Genomic DNA, 12,992 nt, shown 5'->3' on the forward strand with positions numbered 1-12,992 from the left:
AGGACAGTGGAGAGGGCACTAAAGTGGGGGGTCAAGGAATCAGGGGCTCTGCTACTGACTTGCTATGGGCAAGTCACATCCCCACTCTCTGAGGCCATGAGGGAAACTCTGGTTTGACAGATGAAACTCTCTCCACTTCAGGGTTTTTATTATGGCAGGAGCAATGGTGATGCAGCACTGGCAAGGGAGAGTACGTCTGATGACACCTAGGAGCCACATCTCTGGCTAACTGAAGGACACTATCACCTGGTGAGTGGTGCTAGCATCACAAGGTATGTGAGACAGATGGAAGCTCCCAAAAGGTCCTGAAGAACATCTACACATCCCCCAATTTAAACAGCAGTAAGTGGCCGGGAGAACAGGTGGTGCTAACAGGGAAACTCAAAAGTGGTACATGTCAAAGTTAAGTAAATAATTTATCACTCTCGGAGATACATTTGCCCAATGCTAGGGCACCCGGATTTATCACTAAATGGAAGGTGCACCTTCCTCCTCTAGCACACAATGGGCCAACATCACCTACAGCAATTACCAATGCTGAAAAACACAACACAGCCTCTATAAGGAAATATTCACCAGGAGTAGAACAAGGACTTGGGCATACATTTGCTCCCCTCTTTCATTAGATGAGAAGTAGATGCAAGTCAGTAGCCATATATAACACCAACAGTTAATCTGATTTACAGCCCCTCCTACAAACCAATAGGCTCCTTGACATCTTCAGTGTCAAAAAGGCAGAATTAAAAGCCAGAACACAGCCCCTTCACACCTTGCCAAGTCTCTCTCATTTGGAGGAAGACTCCTTCAGTTTGGATTGATTTGATGGCAGTCTTTCAGTTCTCACTACTTGTGTGAAGGATTTTAGTGTGTGTATATATATCAGGTGATTTTTAAGACTCTTAGGTTGGTTGGTTGTTGGTTTAGTCTGGTCTGGTCATTTTTAAGTCTCCCTTAGAAAAATAATTGAAGATTGACAGCCCTGTAATTTATATGTTGCTAAATACAAGAGATATGTAAAAACAGCAGAATAATTAGAATCCAGATCAGAATGCAAAGAAAAGGCATTAAACTGAACCTTGGGAATATTTATAAGGGAAATAAATTGGACAGAAAAAACCCTTCTGAATGTGAACAGCTCTCTCCTTCATCAGCTTCACCACAGGCTGATAAAGTACAGAAATGCTACTGTAGCCCCTCAAGGCTTATTTTGACTAAAGCTTAGGAATGCAACATATAAACACTAGACTCCCACATTACACTGTTACAACTTGCATTAACAGCAACTGGACAAAAGCCACATTTTCATAGAAACATCTTACAGGGATAAATCTTGTGTTTAGTTTTAAAAAAAAAAAAAAAAACAATTTCCTCACATAAATCATGCTCTCACAATTCAAGAGGTGACTGATATACTGCAAACAACTGCAGATTTAGTTTCTTTTTAAACTGTACTAAAGGGTTCTGTTTATCTGTTGATGTTTAACTGAAGACACACTGCATTTCTGTATTCAAAGTAGCCAGAACTGTGAATGGCACCTACATTTTGTTTCAGAATAGCAATTTCAGCTCCCTCAGGTGATAGAGATATATTTAGTTCCTGGAATCAGCTCACTAGAGAAAGTTAAAAATATAAACATCTTTATTTGGCTACAGTACTGGCAATCACTCACTTCCTATCATTTGTATTGTGGAATCCCAGGCACAAATCAGGACCTCACTGTGCCAGGTGCTGTACAAACAGAGAATAAAAAGACAGTGGCTGTCCCAAAGAGCTTACAATTTAGTAGAGCAGAAACCTCTACTACCAGTTATTTCACCTTTACACAGAACTTCACCATAAAGTGTTTACTGTAACTGCCACATTGTGCATTGAAATTTTGGGGTTTTCTTTATGAACACATTTTTACTATTTTGCCTAATTAGCTTGCAATGTATAGATGAAAGTTTTATCAGACTTAATTTTGTATTAAGTTACATATATCAAACTAGTATTTCTAGTCTGAAGTAGCCAAAAAGAGGAGAATAAGAGAATGATAAACACAGTGTCATCATGTTCTATGTTCTTTGACTTGCTGTCAAAGTAGCGGTACCAGTTAAGAGTAAACACTAGCAAAAAATAAACTGGACTATGTTTTACCAATCTAAAACTTATTTCAAACATACACAAAAGAGTCACAGCAAAGAATAACAATATGGCATTAAATTCTAACCACTTGCTGCCCTCTTGTGGCTTCTTTTTATAACTGCAAAAATAAAATAAAAAAAAAGCTACGTTCATCTAGGATGCTGAAAATTCAATTTGCTTTTCAAAGGTGTTTCTTATGCAAAACATTCCTGTGGTAGGCGCAGAAATAAAGCCACAAAATAGCTTTACTAAATTAGGCATAGCTGTATTCAGGAAAAAAATTTCAGAGGTGAAACAGAATGATAGCGAAAGCTAGAATGCAAAAGCAGTAATTTAAACCACTATTTTGCCTTACTGTAGCAAGGTAAGAATGCAAGTAACAGCATATATTAAAGTCTTACGTTTTTCCAGGAGATTTTTTCAACCAGAATATATCATCACTTGTAATTCCATATTCCAATGCACCTGGAATCTATGAATAAAATGTATAGATAATTTTGGAGCTTATAGAACACATTAAAGAAATAAATGAAAATTTGAACTTGAGCACTACAAGACACTGTACTGTTTCCATTAGCTCGATTTCTGATTTTCTGCAAAATAAAAACCACAAAGCTAAAGAACTACACAGAGGTGCTAATACACATTTTAGAATTTTACTGCATTTGTACATGCCCAGTGGTTTAAAAAAAAAAAACCCCACCACCAACAGACCCATCATACGTTGAACACCCCTGAAATTCCCATTGCTTCTGTGTGGAATCAACCCTATGTTCTTCATTACGTGCGGTGACTTTTTAGAATGTTTAGGCTCTGATCTATAGTATTGGTCACCCACAGAATTGCCAATGTTATCTATAGATAAGGTAGCTGCAGTCATCTCTTGTACTTTTTCCCTACATTTACTATTGCAACAGTGGTTAACATAGATTAAAACAGAAGGGGGAACTCTCATCACAGCAGCCAAGAAGTAGAGTGAGTGCTGCTTACCCAAACCAAGCACAAGAGGGGAACTTTTCTTCTTCTGTCAAAGGAGTGGGAGCTGTGGTGTGCCTTTCCCCCCCTTTACTTTAACACATGTGCAGAAAAAACCCTGAATGCTTCAAGAGTAATATTAAGAATAAGTTATCTAAGGCAATCAGCAAGTTCTTAGGTGTGATAAAGCTGAAATTCTATCCAAACCATGACTGTGAAGCTGGGACTCTGAATTTTTCTATTCTAGTCTACGTAAGTTTTTATACCATGCTCAACAACACAGTATGAGTAACTTCCTGTAGTGCATTAAGCCACATGACTATACACCTGTCACATGTTTGTTCTCTCATCCTCTCCCCAGAGGAAGAAGCATGCGCACTGGAGTTTCTGGTTTTGGTAGTGTGGTGCTTTTAAAAAAAAATGTATATATAAATATATCTATTGCTCTGTGTTTATGTTAGAGAAAACAAGGTTGAAGAAATGTGTCCTGCACTTGGAGCAGAAGGTGGTGAGGTCTGATGACCCTAGTTCATGGGGCAGTTCATATCACAGTCTTGGACCACCCCTGGAGAGGGTTCTGTCTCCCACACAGACAACCTTTACTGTTTTTGTGGAGAGTTCCATTGTACCAGAGGAGCATAGTTACTGATCACAGTCTTTGTCCTTAAGCTTTAGATGATCTTTTACATATCCTGGACCCAAGCCATGGAGTACTTTGAAGATAAGGACTGAGACTTTGAACTTGATTCAAAATTATATGGAACGCTAGTGTAGACAGTGAATGATAGATCTGATGTGTTCATGGTAGGACACACACTGACGTGTTCTGCACTAGTTGGAGTTTCTAAAGTGCTGAAGGGTTTCATACTCCGGTATACCACCTTGTGGTTATCCAGCTGAGAGGTGAAGAAGGCATGAATAACTCAGGCCAGGTCTTTGTCTGCCAGGATGGGATGGGAGTTTCCTAGCCAAGTGGAGATGGTAGAAAGCATTACTTGTAGATGCTGCTATGTGATAGGTCATCATCAGTAAAGAATCCAAGAGTATTCCTAGACTACAGACTGAACTGCCCAATTAGGGGGTGTGCATCTTCAACCAACAGAGACTGCACCTTGTCTGCAAGCTCTTCAGAATACTTTTCTCTGACCACAAGCATCACCTCTGTCTTGCTTCAGCCAACTGTTCTTCATCCAAGAGCTGATCTCATTCAAACACTGGGCCATCATGTGATATGTTTGTATGCGGTGATGGATAAGTAGATCTGTAGATCATCTGCAAATTGCTGGAACTTGAGTCCACGTCATCTGAACACTTCACCTAGAGGTTATAAGTAGGTGTTGAAAAGGAACAGACAGAGAATTGATTCTAGTGGTAGAGGTGCAGTTTCTCATCACTACTCATTGGGAGCATCTTTTCAGAAAGAACTCTAACCATTTTAGCATGTATTATCCTAGGAGCCTGCCACCTCTCTCAGGCAAGATAACAGATGCTGCAGCATTCGACACTGTTGACCATGAGAGAGGTACACCATGATGAAAATGGATGACTGTCCTCTATCCATTAACAGGAGGAGATCATCCATCAGTGCCACTGAAGCAGCTGCCACTAAAACTTTGCCAATGATGCTCATCGTATCAGAGCACCAAAGTCCCAGTACCCCTCCATGACAATAGAAGGAAATGGGCAGACACTTCTGACATGGCTTACTGAACGAACATAGATAATAAGAACAGCAATGTCTACATAAAAGGATGCTCAATACCACCTCCACTACTCCTATGGAGAAACCCATTTTTTGTTTTTCCTTACAAGGGCTATAATCATTTTTAGATTTGACTAGGTCATGCTTTCACCCTTCTTTCACGCAGGCATTATACAATAAGGGATGAGGAAATTACACCTGCAGAAAAACAAGCGGAAAGCCTATTTTTGTTTTTTTACACTGTGTCAAAGGAATTTACATTGTGTGTGTGATGGGGCAGCTGCCCCACACAGGCAGAAAAAGGGTTAAAGCAGCCTTGGGGAGGCTGCACAGAACCTAGCCAATCAGAAGAGGGCTTATTGAGCCAGCCAATAAGGAGAAGGCTTAGTGGAGCAGCCAATCAGGGCCAGGCTGCCCCATATAAGGAGGGCTGCTGAGCTGAACAGAGACAGTTTCTTCCTAGAGGCCAAGAAGGGAGGACTAGTTGAGAGTGACAGCACCACAGACAGAGCAGTGCTGGTCAGGGGAGCAAGAGGGAGCTCCAGACTGATGGCCACCAGACTGAGGCCCTGATAGAAGGGCAGAGAAGGTGCTAGGTCTGTGGGGAAGTGGTCTGGGGAAACAGATGGCGGAGTAGGAGGAGGGGCATTATGTGGCTGCTGGCTATAGGGTCCCTGGGCTGGGACCTGGAGTAGTGGGCGGGTCTGGGTCCCTGCCCCCACCCCCACTTGCTACCGAGGGGAGTGGCTAGTGCATTGACTGCAGTTTGCCACTGAAGTGAGCGGCTAAACTAGAGCTGTAGTTTGCCACTGAGGCAAGTGGATGGACTGAGGATTGTTGGGCCCCCCGGAATGGGGGAGAGATCCAAGTGGGGTACAACTGAAGGGCTCTGTCCAGAAGAGGATGCTGCAGTCCAAGGAGCAACATGGGTCCTAGAGGTGAGTGACGACGGGCGAAGACACCACTAGATGAGGGCGCTCTGGTAAAATGAGAGCTAATTCCCAGGATGGCCAGCAGGAGGTGCTGTGGCGGTGAGTCCCATCCCATTACAATGTGTGATATAGGTATTGCCAGCTAGTTCTGAGAGGCTTAAGGTTCAGTGAGATCAGCCTTTGGTAAACAACACAGATGGGCCTCAGGATAACTAACATGCTATGGACCCTTTACCACCAGGTCACTAGTTAGAACCCATCCCTGGTTGATAGCAACTTCATCTGAGAACAGACCAATGGCTTTTATGAAATGACTTCAGACATCTCAATTCAGTTTCTAGTGGACAGGTATTTACCTCTCAAACTCACCATCACAATTAAAACTAACTGACATTTTCAGGAGAGTCCAAAAAATGTAAATCACCCTGATCCCAGGAGGTGTTCCCTTCCAATCAATTGTCAGGACAGTGTGGGAAAGCTTGCACAGCGAGTGCCCATACTTAACTGTCTCTTGTACAAGAAGATGACCAGTTTTAAGGACTGCTAGTCTGGCACCTTTCACCAGCACTAAAAAAACATTCTTTTAAAAGAAAGCTGGACCTGCCTATTGCTCTCCAACTTCAGATGCATGACCCTGAGACATCTCATAAAACTGGATTACATGGCATGGAATCCCTTGTGCAGCCCCTTAGAAGATTACACAAGTGATGTGCTACTTCTACCTGTTCTGCTGTTTTTGAAGGTTAAGGGTTTAAACTGTGCAAAGCTATACTCATAGCTGGAGGCTTTTAGACTCAAGGACGTTCAGGGTGGTGAAATAGGGCAACAGGTTATGGCCTGATTAAAAAAGGGATAAAAATCAATTTTGAGTTACCATCCCATATCACAAAGTCAGATTGCCAAGATCCTGGATGGGTCAAAGCTTTGAGTTTACAGCACAAGCAACATTTGCCTTTAAGTTGTTGCACAATTTCAATTTAGCTTGCAGGGTCTTTTATTTTAATTTTTTCTGGAAAGCTCACGTATTATGTTAAAGACAACTGTTCCAGTTCATACACTCAAAGAAGTTAATCATTTGTATCTTCACCTGTGCATTTATGTCCTTTGGTAAGTCCTCCAAACCTTTAGTGTGAGCTACAGCAGAAAAAGTGAAGCTATTGGACATGGCAGACGTGACTTACATGCGTAGGATATATTGGCCTCCCTCCAGTGGCAATAACAATGTTTTCTGCAGTAATGACCGTCTGCAAATAAAGATACAAAAAGTTATCATCATGATCCACAACCTCCGCAAGAATCGCCAGCTTTATTCGGAGACAACCTTATTGTCTGTCATTAGCTTTTAATTACATACATATGAGTAATAAGAACTGAGGAAAAACTGGCATTAGCACATGCTGTTTGTGTAAACTCGTGCACCAACCAGCACTATTTTAACACAGGTTGTATTCATCTAAAGTACACGCACAAAAACTCTACTCCTACACTTTCCCCACCAGTCTGTCTTTTTAATCTGGTAAGGCTTTCAACTGTTCCTACGATATTGATCGGACTCAAAGGTTCCTTTTGGAGGCAGTAGTTGTGTACCAATGGCAGCTAATTTTTTCTTTAATTTGGCTATAAGAAGATAGAGACTATGACCAAAATTTTCAAAAGTGACAAATGATTTTGGGTACCAAAATCAAGACACCTTAAAATGAGTCTGATTTTCAGAAAGCACTGAGCATCTGCTATTTGAAAGTCACGCCTCTTTAAAGTGCCTCACTTCTGAAAATGTTGGCACACTTATATTTTTATTCCAGATCTTTTGCTCACGGGGCAGAAGTGATCACTAACCATGACTCCACTCAGGTTCTTGAAGTTAAACTGCAAGATACTTGCATTAAAAAAAATGAACGCAATGTTTTCCCAATTTTGCAAATGGAGGAAAAGCATCTCTTAGATGACCCAGGAGACAAGATAAGGAGAAAGTTTCATCTAGTGGTTTCAGCATGACAGAGTGAGGAGATCGAAGTTCTATTTAAACCTCTGCCATTGATCTTGGCTCTGCCAATACTATGGGACTTTGGCCAAGACAATTAACCTTCTTGTGCCTCAGTTTTCTCATCTGTAAAGTGGAAATAATAATACAAGCTAACTCAACATTGGGAGTGGGGTTTATTATGCTCAATTATCAATATATTAATGTTTATTTAAGCACTTTGAGATCCTTGGATGGAGAGTACGTTACAGTTGCAAAGCCCTGTTAATTTCATGTGCAGGAGGTTCTGGCTTGATAACCGCAAACTAAATTTGCAAAATACAACCTAGATCCCAGTATATTTGACAGCTAATAACAGACTTGGGGCTAGAGTTTCTGAAGTTCAACCAGATTATGCTATAATAATCAGCCATGTAGCTCACCTCTTTACCTGCATTTGTCAAACCACGGACTGTGTGTGGATCCACCAAACTGCCTGTGAGGTTGAAATACTTCACTTTTCTGTTTAAAAAAATTACACCTGCTTAGTGAACAAAAATCCAAGGGACATACAATCAGCTAGCCTACTCTTTCAAGAGCATCAGACCTAAAGTGACACACAGATAGCAGCAAAACAGGAAAGTAAATGGAAGGGGGGCATCAGCATTTCGTAGATCTATTTGTGGCATCACCACTGACTTATGTGACCTTAGGCAGGTCATTTAAGTAGTCTATACTATGTGAATAACACCTATTGTAAAAGATGTTGCAAGGTTTAATGTCAAAAAAACCAAATTCCACTGACTTCCTAGATCAGAGGTGCCAAATAAGGGCAAAGTATTACTATTTCACTGTAGTGCATACTTAGGAACATTAGCTTTGTGACTCCCTCTGAAGTTAGCTATACAACTCCTAAGTTACCCATTAACTTCATATTCACCACAAAGGAAACATTGCCAAACGGTCTAGACAACCTTGAGAAAGGCCTGAGGCCTGAAAAGTTGGGGATAGTGTGTTCATTAAATGATAACTATGCATTCATTTTTCTAGTTCAACAATGTTATTTACAGATTCACTGGTGTTGTGTGCAAACTCTCTCAAAGGAATCTCAGATCTAGTCTATATTAATGTAAATTCTCCTGCAAACCAGAGAGAATTCTGGTCCTGAAGAACCATCCCATTCACTTGCACTCATCCTTAAAGTTACTGTAGTGCTCCTTCCAGAAGAGGCTGGGCACAGTTCCTTCCAAAACTTATCAATATTACTTTGAGTCATCCCAGCAGAAAGATTTCTTATCGCATTCCTAACTTAAGCTCTGTGGCACTCCAAAACTAAATCTCTGAGATGACAAAACTTCACAGGACAGCTTCTGTCTAGCAGTCACTCCTAATCACTTTGCACATAAGTAGGGCCCTACCAAATTCATGGCCATGAAAAATGCATCACGGACCATGAAATCTGGTCTCCAACTGTGAAATCTGGTCTTGTGTGTGCTTTAACCCTATACTAAACAGATTTCATGGGGGAGACCACTGTTTCTCAAATTGGGGGTCCTGATGCAAAAGGGAGTTGCAGGGAGGGGTCACAAGGGTATTTTATGGGGGCAGTAGTATTGCCACCCTTACTTCTGTGCTGCTGCTGGCAAGGCACTGCCTTGGGAGCTGGGCTCCTGGCCAGCAGCTGATGCTCTGAAGGCAACGCCGCTGCCAGCAGCGCAGAAGTAAGTGTAGCAGTACTGCAACCCCCCCTACAATAACCTTGTGACACTGCCCCACCAACTCCTTGTAGGGGTCCTGACCCAAAAATTACAACACTGTGAAATTTAAGATTTAAACAGCTGAAATCATGAAATTTACAATTTTTAAAATCCTATGACACTGAAATTGACCAAAATGGACCATGGATTTGGTAAGGCCCTACACATAAGGAAAAAGTGGCAAAATTTTTCACTCATTTAGCTGACATTAACAAACAGATTAACAGTCTCTGCTGGAGAGTTTCAATACTTGCAAAAACGCAGGAAATGCCAAAGCTGAAACAGCAGTTCTACAAAGAAGAGAAAAGCTGCTTGATTATATGAGGGAAGATGAAATTTAGTTTCATTTACTTGTCCTGTAGCTGCACTCTGTGTCCCCAGTTCAAGGATTTGACGTAATTTTGAATGGCTTCTGCCATCGTAGACCTATCAAGAAACAAGACATGAAGTGTTAAATCATATTACAGATTCTGAAAATGCAACTCAAAGATTGATGCACAGGTAATTGATGGAAGTTAAGAATATTTTTGCAACATAAATGACATTAGAACAAAGTGCTAAATCAAAACTCACACACAATATCTTCTTTGTAAAACAAGCAAGCCTGATTTTTTTCAAAAGAGTTGCCAAAGAATGGTCCAAGTGAAATTCAAATTCTGTTGCTATCTCAGAATGAAGAGCAGTGGGGAAAATTTTGGTACTTTTATTACATATCTACAGGAAACACAAAATGCATAGGTACAATATTCTTTACCAGTCATGGTGAACAGGGTGGGATATATTCCAGCCATAATGTTGGGCATCTTTAAGGGCGCTCCCTAAAAGAGCTGCTTGATGCATAAGCTTTTTAGGAATGCAACCAACGTTCACACAAGTGCCACCAAGTCCCCATTTGGTTCCTAAAGAGAACATACGAAAAATCCAAACAGATAATCTTAAACTAATGCAGTTAGATTGGAAATCACAGGCGCCCCTTACACAATCTGCTGCAGATGAGTTTCTAACTCTGCTTAAGGTATATTTATGGAAGTAACTATTTATTTTTAAATTTAAAATTAGTACTGAAAATAGCTTAATAGCTTACACTGCTCAATGCACAAAAGATCTAAAGCACAGCAACACCAACTATAAACATTCAAATGTCTGCATTCCTACCTCCTAATTTACATAATAAATCATAGAAAAAATTCAAGAGCCACTTGATTTATAGATAAGATAATGAACACAAGCTGAATTGTAAGTTACATTTGCTAACAGTCATGTTTTAACTGAGATAATGATTTTAAACTTTATCAAATTCCGCTCCCATTGAAGTCAAGGGGAGTTATGCTACTGACTTCTAGAGGGAAAAGGTTGACTTACAGTGTACATCTACAATGCCAAACACCACCACCACACTGGCACTAATGCGTTTAGAAACAGACCTATTTAAAGACTTGTTTGGTATAAAAAGTGATCATGGCTTACTTTCATACCTTTAGGTGAAGGATCCACATAATCTAGAACTGCCACCTTCTTTCCAAACTGAGCAGCTTCAAAACAAAAACAAGGAGAGCGAGTATATTTAGCAAAGGGGAAAACACATGAAGAAAAACCTCATTATAGTGCTGCAGTTTTGGAGGGGAAAAAAATAAGGTTATTAAACATGTTAAACACAGTTAGTAAAGAGAGCATTTCCCTGGCATTTCCAACAGCTGTCTGGCTTTTCTAATTTCAGCAATTGTTCTTACTATGTGTAAACATGCAGAAGGTATAATAAAGAGTAAAGGAAAAAAGGATACCATCTACTGAAGCATTCAGTGTAATTTAAGCCCTTATTTCACTACTGTTGAGTGTTAAAAATCCAGATGGCAATGAAGCCAGAGTTTAAAGAAAGATAAGAGGGGAAAAAAAGAAAACCCATACAAGACTGTCCTGTTCTTGTCTATGAATGACTCCGTAAATATAAGTGAATTAATGATTTAAGAAAACATTCTTTGTAGGGACTGAATGCTTTAAGGAGACTAGCAGAGACAGTAATGAGAACTAATATTGACATAATTTAAACAAAAAATTGAAATTATTTCTTTACAGCTCCAAACCTTCTTTTGCACAAGCAAGGCCTCCAGAACCTCCACCAATCACCAGAAGATCATACTCATTTTTGCCTATGAAAAAAACATATAAAAAACAGAAGAAGAAATTAGAAAGATGGCAGAGGTACATTACAAGCTGTCAGGTTTGGGTTTTTTTATTAAAATATTGTCATATGCGTGTCCCATAACACTCTACTGTACCCACTAAAACATTCTACCCTCCAAAACAACAATGTGCTAGTGCATGAAAACCAGCACATAAAACTAACCAGTTTGTTTTCTGAAATGAAAAGCAAAAAGTAAACAAACAGCAAAAAGGGTGACAAGTAAATTAGATATTTTACTGACAATGTCCACCAAAAGGGGGGTTGACATAAGTCCTAATGCCTCTAGCTTACTAGATCATTATAATTGGAACTCTAATGCATATTTTATTGACAAGAGTGTAACAGGTCCTATACTGTGGCTGAAGTTTCCATGCATGCAATCTCCAAAGCAACATGTTAAAGAGACTTATGAAACTTTGGTTGAAAGAAAGTTGTTGGAGAGGTAGACATTTTTCTACCCAAACTATTTAATTTTTGTTATCAAGGAACGAGATGCTGCAATCTAAATTACAAACTAGTGGTCTGCGACAACCAAGAGTATTTTAACAAACTCACTTTTATACAAAGGTAAAAACCAAGTGATTTCCATCAAAACCAGCCAGATCACTTGGTTTGCTAACAGCTGATTTTTCAAGCTACCAAAAGCCATCAATTTGTAGTTAAATAAATAAGAAGCGACAGCACTCAACAACTTGCAGGATATGAGAAAACCCTGTATCACCAAGCTTCAGAGGGGTAGCCGTGTTAGTCTGGATCTGTAAAAGCGGCAAAGAGTCCCGTGGCACCTTATAGACTAACAGACGTATTGGAGCATGAGCTTTTGTGGGTGATGACATGCATCCAAAGAAGTGGGTATTCACCCACGAAAGCTCATGCTCCACTACGTCTGTTAGTCTGCAAGGTGCCACGGGACCCTGTATCACCAGTTTCAACGGCGGGAGTCTTCTGGGCAGATGTGTACGTTTCAGGAGAGACAGGTGGAGCCCAGAACAACTGTCCTCCCCCCACAATATAATGGTTGTGCTTAAAAAGTTGTTAGGTGCCTTCAGATAAGGTGTCACCGCAAGGTCGGGGTGTCTCAGAGCTGGGGGAGGGGGACAGAGTCCTCCCGCCCCCAACCCAACCTTTCCAGGGCAGGGGGAGATGGCCCCCTACCTGCCCCTCCCCCGCCGCCCCCAGCAGCTCCCTAGGTCCAAGAACCAGGAGCTCACTGCCCCTCCCCCCACCCCGGGAGGGTCTCAGTCACCTCCCCCAGCGGCTGCCCCCCAGATTGAGGCAGGGTGGGGAGGCCGCCCCCCGTCCCCACCACAGCAGCTCCCCCGACAGGGCGACCCGCTCCTGTCCCCCCCGCAGCAGCTC

At 41.1% G+C, this 12,992-nt stretch overlaps 1 protein-coding gene across 4 annotated transcripts in view; it reads right to left on the bottom strand.

Moving 5' to 3' along the window:
- The window catches only part of TXNRD2 (thioredoxin reductase 2), a 51,771-nt gene that overhangs the window by 38,287 nt on the left and 492 nt on the right, over nucleotides 1-12,992 (bottom strand). For 3 of the 4 annotated variants that reach the window (XM_073313203.1, XM_073313201.1, XM_073313202.1), the window contains exons 2-8: nucleotides 11,533-11,598; nucleotides 10,927-10,983; nucleotides 10,206-10,350; nucleotides 9,803-9,877; nucleotides 8,138-8,216; nucleotides 6,916-6,978; nucleotides 2,527-2,597 (exon numbers count right to left, since the gene is read on the bottom strand). In XM_073313203.1, coding sequence (XP_073169304.1) covers nucleotides 2,527-2,597; nucleotides 6,916-6,978; nucleotides 8,138-8,216; nucleotides 9,803-9,877; nucleotides 10,206-10,350; nucleotides 10,927-10,983; nucleotides 11,533-11,598 — 556 coding nt within the window. Of the gene's footprint in view, nucleotides 1-2,526; nucleotides 2,598-6,915; nucleotides 6,979-8,137; nucleotides 8,217-9,802; nucleotides 9,878-10,205; nucleotides 10,351-10,918; nucleotides 10,984-11,532; nucleotides 11,599-12,992 lie in introns of those variants that run through there. The other variant, XM_073313204.1, reaches the window with a different exon arrangement.

Source organism: Lepidochelys kempii, chromosome 15 (assembly GCF_965140265.1).
Source record: "Lepidochelys kempii isolate rLepKem1 chromosome 15, rLepKem1.hap2, whole genome shotgun sequence".
Lineage (NCBI taxonomy): Eukaryota > Metazoa > Chordata > Testudines > Cheloniidae > Lepidochelys > Lepidochelys kempii.